The sequence below is a fragment of the Periophthalmus magnuspinnatus genome, chromosome 7 (assembly GCF_009829125.3).
Source record: "Periophthalmus magnuspinnatus isolate fPerMag1 chromosome 7, fPerMag1.2.pri, whole genome shotgun sequence".
In the NCBI taxonomy this organism is placed as follows: Eukaryota; Metazoa; Chordata; class Actinopteri; order Gobiiformes; family Gobiidae; genus Periophthalmus; species Periophthalmus magnuspinnatus.
In genome coordinates this window covers 33,057,602-33,075,576 of record NC_047132.1, presented here as the reverse complement: position 1 = coordinate 33,075,576, position 17,975 = coordinate 33,057,602, and the positions used below count along the sequence as shown (strand labels likewise).

The window sequence follows — 17,975 nt, the reverse complement described above, 5'->3', positions numbered from 1 at the left end:
CATGTTTACATTCATGTTTACATGTTTACATTCATGTTTACCTGTTTACAGATCACTGGAGTGTCGATCCTTCGAGCCGGAGAGACGATGGAGCCGGCGCTCAGGGCCGTGTGCAAAGACGTTCGCATCGGAAAGATCCTCATCCAAACCAACATGGACTCAGGAGAACCAGAGGTGAAGGGTCTGAGTCAAAGTTCCAGCGCGACGAGCCGTCGCCATCAGGGAGCCACATTTTAAGACACAAATAAACAACTGAGCTTTTGGAAAAACAATTTAAAGGTCCCATATCACCAAAAACTGACTCTTGTAGATTTAACTCATGTTAGAATTGTGTTAGGTTGTCAAAAACAGACCTGGATTTGTGTTTTTTGTTTGAGTCACACTTTTAGTCTGTCTACATCTGCAAAGCTCAAAATGTTCCGTTCCACCTTGTGATGTCATCAAGTGGTAGCTTTTTTCATGTTAACAGCTCCTTTTACCTTTAGTTCAGTCGAGATAAGTGACAACTCCAGGACTGAAATGATCCAAATGATTCTAGAAATGAAGGTGTGTGGAGTTTAAAAACACAGTGGAGCACTTCCTGTATCACCACATGATGACATCACAAGGTGGAACAGAGTGTTTTCAGTTTGAGAGAAGAACTCAGCCTAAATCTGCAGGTTTGTGTGTTAAACATGTGAGAATGAAACAAAAAAAACACAACTCCAGGTCTGTTTGTGACAAGGAAACGACATATGGGCCCTTTAAAAGTGTTTGAAAATAGTATTTATGGGAGTGTTTTGTCCGACTACATCAGTGCATTTTTACCCTTTGTTTTTTTAATTTAATTTAATTTTTATTTTGTAATATATTTTCTGAAGGACACCTCGATGTTCAAATGTTCCGTATCTTCAAAACAACATCACAAATCAAACACAACCTCACAAACTTCACAGCAGACGAGCCACAGCAGGTCTGACGTGGCTCAAACTCCAAACATCTGCTTCACACCGTCCACACGTTTTATTTCCATTCGTCCATATGATGCGCGTCGCCGTGGTAACTAACCCTTCCTGCTTCGGTATCCGTGGTAACCGTCTCCTCTTCCTCTTCCTCTCTCTCTCTCTCTCAGCTGCATTACCTGCGTCTGCCCAAAGACATCAGTGAAGATCATGTGATTCTCATGGACAGCACCGTCTCCACCGGCGCCGCGGCCATGATGGCGGTGCGGGTCCTGCTGGTGAGTACGGGGTTATTTTAGCGACGTGGGCGGGGCTTGTGTGACTTGACCGTTAACAGTTTAAGGTAGAGCTGGTTTGGTAGAGTTTAACTTCCAGGTCGCACATTAGTCGACCTGGTTTATGGTTAATATCTTTGTAAATATTGAGTTTATTTACGTCCAAACAGAAAGTGGCACAAAGTTCAAAGGTCAGAGTTCAACGTGTACGGTGTATTAAAACCATTTGGACGTAACATGTGAGAAAATCTGGGGGTAATGAATGGATAAGACCTTTCCCATAGCGATTATCAAACCAGAACATAATTATTGTATTTTTTCAATAGTGGAAAGTCCTCAAAATGGCGGCTATGACAAGAGACTGAAACACAACAGTCAACAGAAATGAGTAAATGAACAAACAAAATCAGACCTGAGTTTTAAAGGGAGAAACCTGGGTTAAGGTTGAAGTTGATAATAAAAATAGATTAAAACAGTGAGTTTGTGCAGCTGAATCCAAAAACATTTCAACATTTGTAGATCGTGAGTTATTTCTTTCAAAAACGGCAAATCTCCCATAAAATAAATATAAAGATCTGTGTTCTAATGTTTCCTCATCACAAACAGACCTAGAGTTGTGTTTTTGTGTTTCATTCACACATGTTTAACACACAAACGCTGCAGATTTAGGCTGAGTTCTTCCTCTGTCAAACTGAAAACACTCTGTTCCACCTTGTGATGTCATCATGTGGCGATACAGGAAGTGCTCCACTGTGTTTTTAAACTCCACACACCTTCATTTCTAGAATCATTTGGATCATTTCAGCTCCTGGAGTTGTCACTTATCTCGACTGAACTAAAGGTAAAAGGAGGAGTTAAGTTGAAAACTACCACTTAATGACATCACAAGGTGGAACAGAGCGTTTTGAGCTTTGGAGATGTTACAGACTAATAATAAAGTGTTACTCAAGCAAAAAAACACAACTCTAGGTCTGTTTTTGAGGAGGAAACAACATTAGAACATAGATTAAAGCTACAAGAATCAGTTTTGTGTGATACAGGAGCTTTATTAAATAAAAATGTGTTTTCTCAGGACCACGAGGTGCAGGAGGATCGCATCGTGTTGGTGTCTCTGCTGATGGCGGAGCTGGGGGTCCATTCTGTAGCCTATGCATTTCCAAAAGTTAAAATCATCACGTCGGCCGTGGACAAGAGCCTGGACGACTCTTTACATGTGATTCCTGGTATAGGTATGATGTTAGTGCAGATTTATCAACATGGAGCCCACGCAGGTTCAGGGAGTAAACTTTCTGTTCATTTTTCACATAGACTTTTCCAAAAATTCAAATGGAGTGGTCAGCTTTATCTTTTACAATTATTCTGTATGTTTTTGTCCGTAAAACCCCTCACCGCACACTTTATACACTTTTCTCACACAGGCGTTAACATTTTCTCACATTTCTCTCTCGTTTAAACTCTCTCAAAGTTCAAACCTTCGTAGGCGTCTTTGTCGGTGCAGAACGTTTCATCGACATTGTGGGTTTTGTCGGGGAGAAAACAAATTGCAAACGTACAGCACTTCAGAGTCACACTGAGATCCAACGTTTATGTAAATTTGTCTGAACACATTCTGTACTGGACAGGAGACACGGCACGGAGGAGACTGATGGACAATGGTCTACAGTCCATCAGGATCATGTAGAGGGTTAATACGAACATTTAAGACCAGAATGAGTTTGAAGCAGCAGAGACAGAGAGAGGACACAAAAAACAAAAAATGAACTCTCAAAATAGAAAATTAAAAATCTAAAAAAAAATAATAAAAATAACAAAAAAGTTAAAAATGAACTAAAAAAAACAACCAACAAAAACCCCTCAAAATAACAAAAAAATAAATAAAAAATGAACTCAAAATTTCTAAAAATAAATAAATAAATAAATAAAAAAAAATAAACAACTCAAAAAACAAAACAAAAAAAACCCTCAATAACAAAAAAAATAAAATAAATTTAAAACGTGGAAAAAATAAACTCGAAATAAAAACCCCAGGATCATGTAGAGGGTTAATACGAACATTTAAGACCAAAATGAGCAGCAGAGACAGAGAGAGGACACAGATTTTACACAGAAAGTGAATTGAGCCCAGAGTCGATGGAGCAGGAAGTGCACACACGATCACTTCCTGTTTAGAACGCGGCGACTAGCAGTTTAGCTTTGTCTATTTACATAAACAGTCTATGAGGCTAACAGGCTACGTGCTAACTAATATCCATAACGCGGTTGTTTCCAAAAAAGCCGTTTAAAATACAAGACTCTTCCAAATGTTTTAATAAAATTTCAGAAACAGATTTTAAATAAAAGTACACATCTTGTTGTCATTAGTTACGACAGAGCTGATTATCCTGGAGCAGCTTTCAGACTTTTTAATATGATTTTTTTTCTGAAAGTCTATGAGAAAAATGAACGGTGATTTTATTTCCAGAGCCACAGGGCGAGCGTCTCTGTTCAGCTCCGTTCAGCCGCTCTTACCCGCACCTTATGAACAATAATTTTCCATCTGCAGGAGACTTTGGAGACAGATACTTTGGGACGGACGGATCGGACGACTGGAGTGATGAAGAGGAGCAGGAGCCGAGCTGTTAACACAAACCGACCTTATCCAAACCCACATTTTACTCTTCATCCGTCCCAATAGATTATACTTATTTTTCCCTGTAAGAGACGGGACATTTCTGCAAATCCGACCCATTCATGATTTTTTTTTTTTGACGTGGGAACAACACAAAACCTTTGCTGCTAAAATATTCAATGCATTTTATAACACGATGGTACAAAGATGGTACAGTAGTTTATTTTTTAAGAGTGCCATATGGAACCTGGATCTAAATAATTATGTTCCTCGGTCCTGCGCAGGTAAATTCCGAACGGCACTGAGGTTTTCATTCATAGTTACACAGTTATTTCCTCAATAGTATTTCCAAACTCTCAGGGTTCACACACAGGCCTGTCCCTCTGCTTGTGATACACTTTCCAACCGCACGGTGTCAGTGTTGCTCATGTTAAGTGTCTCTGTTTGATTTATAGCCTGTTCTTTTCAGATATCATTCATTGTTATAGTCAGGAAGAAAACTACACACGGCTGGTCTCGCGTTTTCAGCCTCCACACGCGGAAATCATGGGTTTTAAGAGGATTTCTAGAATAAAATGTGATGTAACTGTGGTCTGATGTCAGTTTGATCTTGGGTTTGCATCTGTTCAGTAAAAACCCGTTTGTTTCTTTGCGTTAGAGGTGTTTGTAGGATTGTGGACGTGTTAAACCCCTGCAGAAGTGTCGCGTCTCTAAACACTTTTGGATGCGTCCTCGTCTTTTACGCACGGCACGTTCGCTCCTTTGGCTCCGGTTCTGCTCCTTCTCCTCCTCCTCCTCCTGCTCCTCCTTTTTTCCAGACAGAGGGAGAGGCTTTTATAGTGCCGTGCTCGTGACACCGCCAGTACGATGCTCACGCGCCGTATTCTCCAAGACTGCCTCAAGGTGAACCTGTTACCATGGAGACAGGCTGACCAATGGCAGCGCAGCAGACGCTTGTGATGTTGACTGCGAGGTTTTTGTTTTAAGGGGTGACCTATTTTTTTTTCTTTTTTTTTTTTTTCTCCTTTCCCTCCCCACCGCCACAGAACCCCCTTTTTACTACAGTGGCACAGGAGCACGTGCAGAGCGCAGGACGCACGCTCCAGACGCACGAGACGCACGCACGAGACGCCATGTGCCACGAGGAAAAACGCACAAAAGAAACAAACAACAGAGCAGGCTATTAGGAGCATTTCAACCATTTTGCACACATTTTTTCCCCTGTAAATGAGTAAAAACAAGTCTCCTGGCAGCAACTCGAGTCCTGAAATATTTATACTGAAACATTGGATTGAGCAGATGAAGCTTCCACAGATGAAGCTCCCACAGATGAAGCTTCCACAGATGAAGCTTCCACACTGAGCCTGGACAATGCAATAATAAAATTTGTGGTCTCGTTTCATCTAAATGACTGAGACTATGAGATTAACCATTTTTAAAGTGCCACTTTATTACAAAAGTATAAACTTGACTGACATTTCATGAATAATAATAATAATAATAGTAATAATAATAATAATCTTGATATAAAACATTACAATCTTTTGCACTTAGCACTTGTTATGACACGCTGGGAGTACAAGACCCTGTATCTGAAGAGCAAACACAACATCAGCTGCCACATGGAGCTCAGCGGGGCTTTCCAAGAACACACACCGGAGCGTCATGGCTCAAAAACAACAGAACACACGGAATTTACAGTGCAGCCGTTTGCAGTTTGTCACAAGTCATCCCAAACCACAACCAACTGAGAGAGAAAAAAGATGGATTCCTCAACACTGATGATATATTTATTATTGGTTCTCTTTTGTAATGTACATACACATCAACATACAGAGATATCACACTGCTTTATTGGTCAGATTCTTCCAGTGTCCTTGTCCCTCGGGTTTGGGAGTCACTTTTGTCTTCTCCTCAGGGTCTGCTGCTGCTGCTTTGCAAAAAACTTCATATTTTTTTGTATTTTTTTTTTCTGCAATGCTGCTATATTTTAACACTGATAACAAAGAGAGGAGCGTTCGTTGGATGGATGGTGATGAGACATGATGGCACGGGCTGAAACACACTGGTTTAGCTGGAGTTCTGATTCAAATGAGGTAAAGGGCGCGTGTACGTGGACTGTCTCCGTCTCCAGGATCTCACATGGATCTCCCAAGAATTCAACTTTTAGATTTGAGCGAGTTTGTATCACAGGAGGAGGAGGCGGGTCCTTCTGTGCTACGAACGTCTCCAAACAAACTGATACTGTGCTCTACGGAAAATAAAGCAACACACTCCAGAAACAACCAAAAGTGGAACAAAAAAAAGAAACACCAACAACTATTCAAAATAAATAACATTTATATAGGTACCACGTGACAGTGATTTTTTTTTTTTGTTAGATTTTAGATTTTTTCGCATGCAGTTGGCAGCAGGCAAAGTGCAGAAACAAACCAAAACACTCATTTACAGGCGGCAGTGGAGACAGTGTTCAGTCCATGTCAAATGAAACAAAACATGACAGACGCTGTATCTTTGATTGGCTTTTTAAATATGGAAATGGTCAAAATTTGTTTTAAGAGGAATGCAAAATGTGTGCAGTTTTTCATTTAATAGAATATTCATAATTGTTTCTCTTGGTCCCTGAGCTTTCAAGTATTTGATTAATAATTCATATATTTATCTTCTGTCCTGAATCACATCTTGACCAACTACAGGGAAGGCCTGCGCTTACGGCCTAAGTGCTACTTAAAGAGTCACACAGATGTGCAGCCTCTCCAAAGAGGAACCTTCAAGAACACAACAATTACCCGCTAAAATGGAGGACGAATTTGGGCCTTTGAATCGGTTGTGCTTTGCACACATTTCCCAGTGAAACTCAAGTGCTACTGTTACCTACAGAGAACTCTGCAATGGTCTTGTGCTCATTTATTATTCATTACCTTTGGATTCGTCTAAGGTCTACAGATCGGACTCTAGAATTCAGCCCGGGTCAGAGGAGGTCAGCAGATGGACGCTCGGCTCTGGGCCAGTAAAAATGTTATGACTGAATGTAAACAGTGATGAAGAGCGGTCACTCAGAGCCCTGTCACGTACATCTCCATGCCGTCATTGAAGGTGAAGATGGTGGTGGTGCTGGAGGTGGTGGAGCCCGCCTTGAGGTCCCCGATGCTTTCGTACAGACTATCCCCCGGCAGGACCAGCGCCTGCGCGGGCAGGTGCTGCAGTTTGGGTGTCTGCTGTGTGGGCGGGGGCGGAGGGGGCTGCTGCTGCTGCAGAGGCTGCTGGGCCCTTTTCCTCCGGGGCCTCAGAGTGGCACATGTGTTTGGGGGTCTCTCTCGCCTCCAGCCCGCCCCCTCCAGGTTCTCGTAGGCGGGGTCGTACTCCTCTGTGCCGATGGACTCGTAACAGTGCTCGTCTAAGGGCCCCGCCATGGCTTTGCCCTCCAGCGGGGCCCATGTCTGAGGTTTGACCACGACACTAAAGCCCCCGTCCCTGTCCCGGTCCCCACGCCCCAAGGTCCGGAAGCCAGGATTCCCTGGAGGAGACATAGATCTCTTCTTTTTTCCAGGCTTGCACACTTTAGAGTACATTTCTGCCACCTGTGAAACAAAAACATGAAGGTAAGAAACAGAAACAGCTCAATGTCTTTACTGCAGCATAAACACTCTGCCCAAAGCCCAGTCCTACAAAAGCCCAGTCCTACAAAAGCCCAGTCCTACAAAAGCCCAGTCCTACAAAAGCTCAGTCCTACAAAAGCTCAGTCCTACAAAAGCTCAGTCCTACAAAAGCCCATCTGACCACTGAGACTGACCGCTGCTGCAGACGGAGGTATGTGCTCCACTGTGTGAGCCAGTGGACCCAGCGCTTTGTTCTGGAGCATCAGGAGGTCATCGTCCTCTGGAGGCTTCCAGATGTACTGCTCCCCATTTCCCATAAACATCACTTCCTGTCGGCACAAAACAATGACATTTGGAGTAAAACTGGTCACGTTCATGTTTCATTCATAACATGAGGAAATGCGACGCTGTTTCTCTGACTCTCTGGTTTTCTTCCAGATGCACTTTTAGCCTGTTGCATCATGGTCAGTGTGTGACCAGACTGTACACATGTAAGCCTCTGAACTCGGCCTGTGGCTAACACAGGTCACAGCAGAGGGCGCACTCTCGCTGACCTCACATGGGGCGGCAAATGGCCTCCCGCCGTCACCTGAAGGCAGAGCACACACTGTATTCACTGTAAAAGCAGCTCCTGCTGCTGCAGACATATGGAGGAGGTGACACTGCTGAGAGCAGAAGGGCCTCACTGTCAATGACAACAACAACAGCGCCCCCTGAGGAGGAATCACCAAAGCACATGTAACGCCACAGCGTTCGGCCTGGACGAGGGAACAGGACTGAACAGGACAAACTCAGTGTGAAAAACATTTATGTAGAAGAGAAAGTTTGTTGAAGACTCACCTTTGGGAAGGAGGGCACATTAAAGGTGTCGAGGCCTATGTTTCTGCGGGGCAGCTTGGTGCTGTGGGGGTGCTGGGGGTGGGGGTGCTGGGGGTGCTGGGTGTGAGGAGGGGGAGGGGCGGGGTGAGATGGAGGGCCGTGTCTCGGAGGAGCTGGAGGTTCTGCCATGTCTGTGCCACTGTCCCTCTTCTGAGGGGCCTTCTCAGCTTTCCTCAGCTTCCGCACCACGGCGTACTCCGCCGTCTCTGGAGGAGACACCACCTGCGACTCGGACTCGGTCAGTCCCCCCTCCACGTCCCCGTCCGGGTCCGGAGGCGCCGGGGTGTTGGCGGGCACGGCGGGAGGAGCGGGCGTGTCCGTCTGCCCGGCTCTGCCTACCATGGCGTACAGGGCATCGTCAGTACGTGTAGTGGAGGCTCCCCGGCCCACTTCAGAATAAGTGTGCTCTCCGTCCTCTCCAGCCCCAGAGGGGATCTGGGGGAGCTGCCTGCCTTGAGAACGAAGGTCAGAGTTAGACCGCGGCTGGGCAGTAGCATAGGGCCCGAGTCCACCACACGGCACAGTACGAGAAACCTGAACCTGAGTAACCTCCAGTACTGACCACTCAGTGTGTGACCGCTCATACTGACCACTCAGTGTGTGACCGCTCATACTGACCGCTCACAGTGTGTGACCGCTCATACTGACCACTCACAGTGTGTGACCGCTCATACTGACCACTCACAGTGTGTGACCGCTCATACTGACCACTCACAGTGTGTGACCGCTCATACTGACCGCTCAGTGTGTGACCGCTCATACTGACCGCTCAGTGTGTGACCGCTCATACTGACCACTCACAGTGAGCCTCCTCTTGGGGCTGGACTCAACTACAGCTGTAATGTGTAAATAGTGATTGAATATAATTAACTTCTAAGTCTTTTATCCCAAAGAAAGTCCACTATCACTGTCCACTGTCACTGTCCACTATCACTGTCCACTATCACTGTCCACTATCTCTGTCCACTATCACTGTCCACTATCACTGTCCACTATCACTGTCCACTATCACTGTCCACTGTCACTGTCCACTATCACTGTCCACTATCTCTGTCCACTATCACTGTCCACTGCACCATCAGTTTCAGGTGGAATAACATCTTAAGTACCTTGTTTTCTTTTGTTTCTCGATAATCAAACACATTTTCCCTCTTTTCCTGTATAAAAGTCTGAGTCTGACACTAAACACTAAACCTGATCACAGGAGTTTGTCATTGTGGGAAAAATAATCCATCTGCTCTGATAAATATCTGCTGCTGTAGAGCGCACAGCTCCTGACGTCTGTCCTTCATCTTTGGTCCTTCAGATAAAACTCCTTCCTCGTGTCTGCAGTAGAAGTACCACACTGACAAATACTGTGCCATTTGGTGGAGACGAGACTTTAGGTCCTGCTGCTTTAGACAGTCTCTGACCGTACTGATGCTAGTGCCCAGCGTCCAACAGAATCCACATACACCCGTCCTGTACAAGTCTAAGTGTGTTCATGAACCCAACGGCTCTCTCAGAGGAGGAGCCGGCTGGGCTGGGCTCTGCTCCGGCCTCTCAGAGATCCGTGTTCATAAATCGAGACTGGGACTTAAGAAGACTCCAGGCTGTAAATGTGAATTCTGTTTCAAATGTGTTTGACTTTTGCTTTGTCTCGGTCAGATTGGTGTGTGTTCCTCTGTTTTAATCGGCCGCATCCCTGTTTGTGGTTTTGGCAGTTTGCTGTTTTTAAAAATAGCACAATGATCATACATGCTCCTCATGTGGAAACAAAGACATGTTTCTCTGCAGCAGATGATGCACAAGTCTCCTTAAATGAGACAAACATGTGGGACACTCTGTAGAACATACGCACAGGTGAAGGGCTCAGTGGAGGACGCACTCACTTTTGCCATTGCAGTTCACTTTGTTCATCTCTGAGGGGTCAGATTTACTGATGGAGCGCAGCTTGGACTGCTTGAGAATTCCCTAAAAAAGACACGTTTACAGAGTGACTATTAAATCTCACTGCACCTGGAATAATGTGTCCCCCTGATGAGGAGGAGCTGCTCTTACCGGGGCTGATACACAAACCACAGCAACATGGCCGACACCTACCATGTCCATGAGACGGTGCTTCCCACTCTCCCCGGGGACATTCTGTGTCTTTCCCTTCCTGTGGTGAACACAACAGCGTCACAGGTCGACTCTCACATTTGCTGAGTCATGGTTTTGGAGTCACGTGACCAAAGGGAACGGCGTTTGCATGATTCAAATGAGACTGACCTCTGGCAGCCCACGCACAGGACCACGATGAGGATGGTGACGACGAAGGCGGAGGCAGCGGCGACGGCGCCCAGCAGCAGGACTTTGCCGTAGGGAGGAGCCGTGATGTGCAGCCCGTCCTGCATGGAGGCCATGTGTGAGCGCGGACGCTCAGTGCTCTCAGTCTGTGTCACCCTCTCACATGCACGCGCACACGGGCGTGCACGTCACACTGGGGTCTGCAAACGACACACACCATTGACAACTGGACTTTATACACACAAAGACACACAGCCTGGACAAAAAACAAGTCACCACCAGGATTTAACGACGCAAATACATTGGTTTTGCTGCAGTTGGTCCAGTCGAGGTTCAGCAGAATGAGGTCAGCTGACACCGGAGTATACGGAATGACCAGGTTATTACATCAGTGGATTTATGGGCATATTCCAAGACGACAATGAAAGGGTTTAATGGAGCTCAAATTGTGACAGAGTGGATCAGGAGCAGAGACGTCATTTTCACACATGGATCGTCCACAGAGTCCAGACCTTAACCCCAGTGAGAATCTTTGTGCTGAAGCTTTGAGCAGCGTCAATGCAACAGGAGAAACATAAAGCGAAATCGAAACAATGCCACAGCGAATGTGACATAATCAAAGCTAAAGGCGGAACAACAAAATATTAGAGTGTGGGACTTTTTTGTTTTGGTGGCGACTTTTTTTTTTTTTTTTGGCCAGGCAGTGAAGTACAATAGTATCAAATCTGCTGTTTAATCCATGTTCTAATGCTGTTTTCTCCTCAAAAACAGACCTGGAGTTGTGTTTTGTTTCATTCACACGTGTCTGTCTACACCTCCAAAGCTCAAAACGCTCTGTTCCACCTTGTGATGTCATCAGGTGGTAGTTTTCAAGTTACCAGCTCCTTTTACTTTTAGTTCAGTCGAGATAAGTGACAACTCCACGACTGAAATGATCCAAATGATTCTATAAATGAAGGTGTGTGGAGTTTAAAAACACAGCGGAGCACTTCCTGTATCACCACATGATGACATCACAAGGTGGAACAGAGTGTTTTCAGTTTGAGAGAAGAAAAACTCATTGTAAATCTGCAGGTTTGTGTGTTAAACATGTGAGAATGAAACAAAAAAACACAACTCCAGGTCTGTTTGTGACGAGGAAGCGACATTAGAAAAGATCAGAAAATAGCGTAAAATGAGCCCTTTAAGAAACACCTGCGAAATAAATCCTTAAAAGACTGATTTTAAGAATGAAACTGGACCTAAAACACGTCTAAGTCAGCAGTAAATACGCTCAAACCTGTTGTTGTAAAGATGAAAACAGAGCAGAGATGTGTGAGTGCAAACACAAGTATTGCATTTGGCAGTGTAACATGCTCCAAACACACAATAAGGACACGAGGCTGCAACAGAACAGCCCAAACAAACCCAGTGTAATCTCTGTCAACTCCTGCCATCTGCCTGCCGGGCGCGGGCTCAGGTCTCGCTGCCCGTCATCAACACAACACCCAACATGGCGCCCAGTTTGTACAGAATCTGTTTGGAAGTTTAGCAAAGATCTCGCCTTTATATTAGTCCTTATGTTCACACGTTCACAAAATGTCTGCCCAGTGTTTACCAGTTTTCTTCACACAAACTCGATCTCGTGGCCTGTGTGGGGTTTGGGACTCAAATCAGACTCGAGTCAGAACTTATCAGCCTGATTCATTTTCCGTCGCTATAACAGTTACACTTCTCGAATCGCTGGCCTTTTGTCCCAACGACACATCATTAAAAATAGATTTCTAAAGATCTGAACGTCGACTGAAGGTGAGACGGTTTTAAATAGAACACAGGGATTTATAACGAACGATGTGACAAGTTTAAGGAGGAACGAGATTTGAAAGACAAAACAGAAATCTCAGCGGGTTAAAGTGGAACTGGTCTGAGAATAATGTTATATTTTTATAATGAAAGTCATAACATCAGTGAATATGTTTGGTGCATGTGATGTATGTGAGAGGGTGTATGTGATGGTGTATGTGATGTATGTGATGTTTATGATGTATGTGCCGTATGTGATGGTGTAGGTGATGTATGTGATGGTGTATATGGTGTATGTGATGGTGTTTGTGACATATGTGATGGTGTATATGGTGTATGTGATGGTGTATATGGTGACATGTGTATGTGGTGTTTGTGATGTATGTGATGGTTATGATGTATGTGCCGTATGTGATGGTGTATGTGGTGTATGTGATGGTGTGTGTGGTGTTTGTGGTGTTTGTGGTGTATGTTATGTTTGTGATGATGTATGTGATGGCGTATGTGTTTGGCCATGTGATATTTTGTTTCATTCACACATGTTTGAGTCACACTTTATTATTAGTCTGTAACATCTACAAAGCTCAAAACATGACGTTCCACCTTGTGATGTCATCAAGTGGTAGTTTTCAAGTTAACAGCTCCTTTTTTTGCAGTTCCAGAAGCTGAAATGATTCTATAAATGAAGGTGTGTGGAGTTTAAAAACACAGCGGAGCACTTCCTGTATCACCACATGATGACATCACAAGGTGGAACAGAGTATTTTCAGTTTGAGAGAAGAACTCAGCCTAAATCTGCAGGTTTGTGTGTTAAACATGTGAGAATGAAACAAAACACAACTCCAGGTCTGTGTGTGACGAGGAAACGACATTAGATCAGATCAGAGAGTGGTGCATTATGGGCCTTTAAACTCCGTGTTACTGTAGTTTAACCACACACAGAACTATTGTGTAAGACAGTTTTTGTGACATATAAGCAAAAAAATCATCAGCCAATCAGAGCAGCTGTTATTGAGGGTTAAATATAAATGCAGTGTAATGACGTCAGACGAGTCACATGACGGACGAGCTTTTGTCTGATGGTCACTCACATCTGACCACACCCAGAGGAGGCAGGACTGTAATGATGTACTCGATACATACGATCTCGATACCGATATCAACCGATACCAGTGTAGAGGCCGAACACGACTCTCAGTTTTACACAGAGATCCTGTCGTTCTGTAACTGTCACATCAGAATGAACAGCTCTGGACGAAGAAAAGTTCAAACATTATGAGACGCGCCGGGACAAAATCAGCCTGTAAATCGTCTTATTACATCCAGTTAACGCCCCGACCAGGGTATCATCTGAACCGATATCACAGAACCGATACCTGATCCAGCTAATTTAAGATGTGACACTATAAAACCAGTGAAAGGAGTGAGATATGTGTTCTCTGCTTCTCACAAGACTCAAAAATCAACACTTTTCTATCAAACTATCTACTTTATAGAGCTCGGCCAATGTGGGTTTTTTCATGGCTGATGTTTAGAATCCAGAGCGATCAATGCTGCCGATATTTCTGGGCGAATTTTGATTATTTCTCCCAAATAATGTCATTTAAATTTACTACAATCTCCCCCCAAGCCCCTTTTTTTTAACCATAAACCCATAACTGAGCTGTGTCATGTTTAAAGTGTTAATTTAAAGCTTTGTGTGGATCAACCAAAACTAAATATCTGCCCGTGCTGGAGACGTAAGGCTGATAACCCATGTGCTAAAAAGGCCAAACATCGACTCGATTTATCGTCGATCTCCAGTAAAACTTCATACTTAAAATCCAACACGTCTGAATCTGAAGTACAGCCTTAACCCTGAACTGAATCGTGGCCTCGTGGTGCATGTTGTGTAAGTTGGATTTGGGACTAGGGGAGTGTGCGGAGTGTGAGGAGTGTGAGGAGTGTGCGGAGTGTGAGGGGTGTGCGGAGTGTGAGGGGTGTGCGGAGTGTGCAGTGCAAAGTGTGAGGAGTGTGCGGAGTGTGCTGTGAGGAGTGTGCGGAGTGTGAGGAGTGTGCGGAGTGTGAGGGGTGTGAGGAGTGTGCGGAGTGTGAGGAGTGTGCGGAGTGAGGAGTGTGCAGTGCAGAGTGTGAGGAGTGTGCGGAGTGTGAGGAGTGTGCGGAGTGTGAGGAGTGTGCGGAGTGTGAGGGGTGTGAGGAGTGTGCGGAGTGTGAGGAGTGTGCGGAGTGAGGAGTGTGCAGTGCAGAGTGTGAGGAGTGTGCGGAGTGTGAGGAGTGTGCGGAGTGTGAGGAGTGTGCGGAGTGTGAGGGGTGTGAGGAGTGTGCGGAGTGTGAGGAGTGTGCGGAGTGAGGAGTGTGCAGTGCAGAGTGTGAGGAGTGTGCGGAGTGTGAGGAGTGTGAGGAGTGTGAGGAGTGTGCGGAGTGAGGAGTGTGCAGTGCAGAGTGTGAGGAGTGTGCGGAGTGTGAGGACTGTGCGGAGTGTGCGGAGTGTGCGGTGAGGAGTGTGCGGAGTGTGCAGTACAGAGTGTGTGGAGTGTGAGAAGTGTGCGGACTGTGAGGAGTGTGCGGAGTGTGCGGAGTGTGCGGAGTGTGCGGAGTGTGCGGAGTGTGCGGAGTGTGCGGAGTGTGTGGGAGTCGGCAGGTGTCTTTAGATTCACATGAGGAGCAGAGATTCCCAGAGAGACTTCCTTATTACTCCCCTCCTCCTCCTCCTCCTCCTCTTCCCCCTGTTCCTTACAGCGGCTCCTGTCCTGTCCAAGCACCCCCTCCTCCCTCCTCCCTCCTCCCTCCTCCTCTTCCTCCCTCCTCCTCTTCCTCCCTCCCTCCCTCCTTTTTTAAATGTGTGTGCGTGTTCCTGCGGTTCTCAGCACTGCAGTGTAATCTCGCAGGCAGCCCGTCGGACACAGAGCTGGAGAGGAGATTTTAAAAGATCATTATTATTACTATTTTTATTATTATTATTATTACAGAGACGCCCCAGTGTGTGAAGCTTTAACCTGCTCCTGTGCACTGCCCCTGCCTCAGTCCTGCACGTGCACATACATTTATCTGTTTGTACCAGCACCTTTGGCTCCAGTTAAACACGAGTCTATTTTATATTTTGAAAACTCAAACTACACACAGACAAACCTTAAAACTCTCATCTTTCTGCTTAATTTCATTCATTTGACTTGTAAATGAGCGGCGTTTTGGCTCCATGGGGGTGATTTGAAGGAGACTAAACCATTGCGAGATAGTGCCAAAGGTTATTATCGCCACTAGGGGTCACTGATGTTTATTTTGAGCATTTGTAGTAGTGCTTAGTAGTTAGATTGTACTCCACTGCTGCTGTTTTTGTGCTTGTACTCATTGTGAAATGCATAAAGGCCTTTTTTTTAATGTAATGTTACGTTTTCTTTTCATTAAAATCATTGTAATTCTGAGATAACTTATCCCAGAACTAAAAGATATCATTTTAAATTGCTTATATTGCTTATTTATGACACATACATATACAAATACATCATATTTATTTCTACTTGGCTGCTGTTTTACGCCGTTTACCTTTGAATCAAACTCAAACCACGCTCCAAGTTTGTGAATCCTGTTTTGCCAAAGGGAATAAAAAGATTAAAAAAATGAAAAAAATCCCCTGTTTTCTGCCCCTGCCACCTGACCAGCCCGTGGAGTCAACAAGGCATTACGCTCTAATCCCCTTTCGAATGGAGTTGAAGCCCATTTTACCCCATCAATCAACATCCTCCAGGTTCTATTCCCACAGAAAACGCGCACGTCTGACTTTTCCATCCGCACCCCCCTCCGTCTTAACAAGGCGCAGAATTGGACTGTTTTTACGCGTCCATCGTCTCTGCCAATCTGCCCAGGTCCTGATAATTCACCTGGGAGTTGATGTGGACATAAATAGCAGCCATGTGTGCGTGGAGCCGGGATGGGGGAGAGAGAGGAGTCCGCTATTGTGTGAGAATGTGAATTAGGTCAAATGTTTGCTTGCAACAACGATTAACCATGCCCCTGTGAGGAACAAGGCTCAAGCCTGTTTGTCTGTCTACGTGCGCCTCTGCTGCTGCTGCTCTGACACAACTACAACTGCACACACCAAGATGCTGAATAAATAAATGCGAAATGATCCTTAAACGTGGTGATTTGAGCAGGACGCACAAAGGGCGCGCGGGGTTTGTGCGGTGCCATTCTGTGCCACGAACCGTCCGCGCGTTCGTTTGGATTTGAATGTATGGAAAAAAGGCTGGCCTGCTCTGCTCTCTCTCCAGCCTCGCCTTTGGGCTCTGACACCTCACACAAACTGCAGCAGTGGCGGTGACAACAGGTTACACACGCTACGACAGCGCGCTCATAGGCTCACGCGCGGAGAGGGACGGCTGCGTTGGGTGTGAACGGGGGGAAAAGCCCATGCAGGTGCGGGAGAGCCAGGGAACATGGGGACTCGGATGTGTTTTAAAGGAGACTGCGCACAGGGACAGATCTGGCCTCGCTTTTGTCTCTTCAAAGCCTTTCAGATCAAAGACGTAAAAAAAAATAAAAAAATGATGTTGTGTCCCTAAGGTCAGCAGGCAACTTACACGACAAAGCCCCACATCCCCCCGTTCTGCCCCCCGTTCTGCCCCCCGTTCTGCCCCGTTCTGCCCCCCGTTCTGCCCGTGTATGACAGGGAGGATGGATGGAGCAGAGGGTGCGGGTGCGTGAGGGTCTTACGTTCATTATTTGTGTGGGTCGCAGTCGGTTTTTACGCAGGAAGCAGGAGAAAGTGACTGGAGGCTTTTTCTGCCTGTTCCGCTCATCAAATCACACTGAACTTCTCTGATGAACGCGATGGAAAATAACAAACAAAATGTGCACTGCAGGGGGCGAGAGCCCAGTGCGCACGTGTCTCTGTGGTCAGCGCTGGTCAGCGCTGGTCACTGTGGAGAATCGCATGTATTGCGGAGATGGAGCTGGATGTATGTGGCTACATATGAATGAGCCCCCCTCCCTCCAGACTGTCACAGCTACGGGCTTTGCGCTATAGCTTCCCCGGCTCTACTCACTCAGCTCTGGGGCTTTACGAGGCGTCGCAGCGGCAGCAGCATCGAGCCCGGGCTCTCGCGTCGGTTTCCACGCACACCAGGTGCTCCTTGCGACCATAATCAATAGCACACGCGGGAAGGCGGCATCATTCTATCTTCTGAGGTTCCTCGTGCGTTGCCCTTTCGCCCCCAGCCACGCGAGGCTCCGTGGCCAATCCGCTGTGGACGCTGCCCGTGCGTCTCTGAACCGTCTGCGCCAGTCCGGTCCGGGTAGTGCTCCCCTTAAGCCCCCTCCATCACTGCGCTCTCATGCATCCCCTCCGCTGCCGCGCTTCCATGTGACACTGGCGGAGCTGGAGACCCCCCAATTATTATGAATTTGTCTTTGGGTTCTAGCGTCATCCCTCGGAAGCGCGGAGAAGTGCGCGTGAGCCAAACGCGCCCAGCTCCAGTTCACACGGTTTAAGCACGAGGGCAGGTGTAGTTTAGTGTAGTTTAGTGTAGTTTAGGTGTAGTTTAGGTGTAGTTTAGTGTAGTTTAGGTGAAGTTACATTAAAACTCTCAGGTGAAGATAAGTTCACAGACTGTGACCCACTGAACTA

At 45.9% G+C, this 17,975-nt stretch overlaps 2 protein-coding genes across 3 annotated transcripts in view; one reads left to right on the top strand and one right to left on the bottom strand.

Annotated features, from left to right (window-relative positions):
- Positions 1 to 4,359, top strand: part of uckl1a (uridine-cytidine kinase 1-like 1a) — a 16,953-nt gene extending 12,594 nt beyond the window's left edge. The window contains exons 12-15 of the mRNA XM_033969216.2: positions 52 to 174; positions 1,112 to 1,219; positions 2,289 to 2,445; positions 3,759 to 4,359. Coding sequence (XP_033825107.1) covers positions 52 to 174; positions 1,112 to 1,219; positions 2,289 to 2,445; positions 3,759 to 3,838 — 468 coding nt within the window. The 3' untranslated portion in view covers positions 3,839 to 4,359. The remainder of the gene's footprint in view (positions 1 to 51; positions 175 to 1,111; positions 1,220 to 2,288; positions 2,446 to 3,758) is intronic.
- Positions 4,360 to 5,786: 1,427 nt separating this feature from the next.
- Positions 5,787 to 17,612, bottom strand: si:dkey-70p6.1 (uncharacterized protein LOC570575 homolog). Of its 2 annotated transcripts, none has more exons than XM_033969218.2 (8): positions 17,395 to 17,612; positions 10,553 to 10,770; positions 10,343 to 10,442; positions 10,174 to 10,255; positions 8,264 to 8,754; positions 7,618 to 7,752; positions 5,938 to 7,405; positions 5,787 to 5,898 (listed from the first exon to the last, which is right to left on the bottom strand). In XM_033969218.2, the coding sequence occupies exons 2-7, from the start codon at positions 10,684 to 10,686 to the stop codon at positions 6,881 to 6,883; spliced, it is 1,467 nt and encodes a 488-aa protein (XP_033825109.1). In that variant the 5' UTR covers positions 10,687 to 10,770; positions 17,395 to 17,612; the 3' UTR covers positions 5,787 to 5,898; positions 5,938 to 6,880. The 2 variants fall into 2 exon arrangements, with proteins under 2 accessions (XP_033825109.1, XP_033825110.1); XM_033969219.2 differs by having other exon boundaries at positions 10,385 to 10,442.
- Between the last annotated feature and the right edge of the window lie 363 nt (positions 17,613 to 17,975).

Excerpts from the sequence above, each read along its gene's own strand:
- si:dkey-70p6.1 (XM_033969218.2), bottom strand. The coding sequence starts at position 10,686 with ATGGCCTCCATGCAGGACGGGCTGCACATCACGGCTCCTCCCTACGGC. Across the intron at positions 10,256-10,342 it reads TGGTTTGTGTATCAGCCCCG|GGAATTCTCAAGCAGTCCAA; the intron begins GTAAGAGCAGCT and ends TGTCTTTTTTAG. Across the intron at positions 7,753-8,263 it reads ATGTGCCCTCCTTCCCAAAG|GAAGTGATGTTTATGGGAAA; the intron begins GTGAGTCTTCAA and ends TTGTGCCGACAG.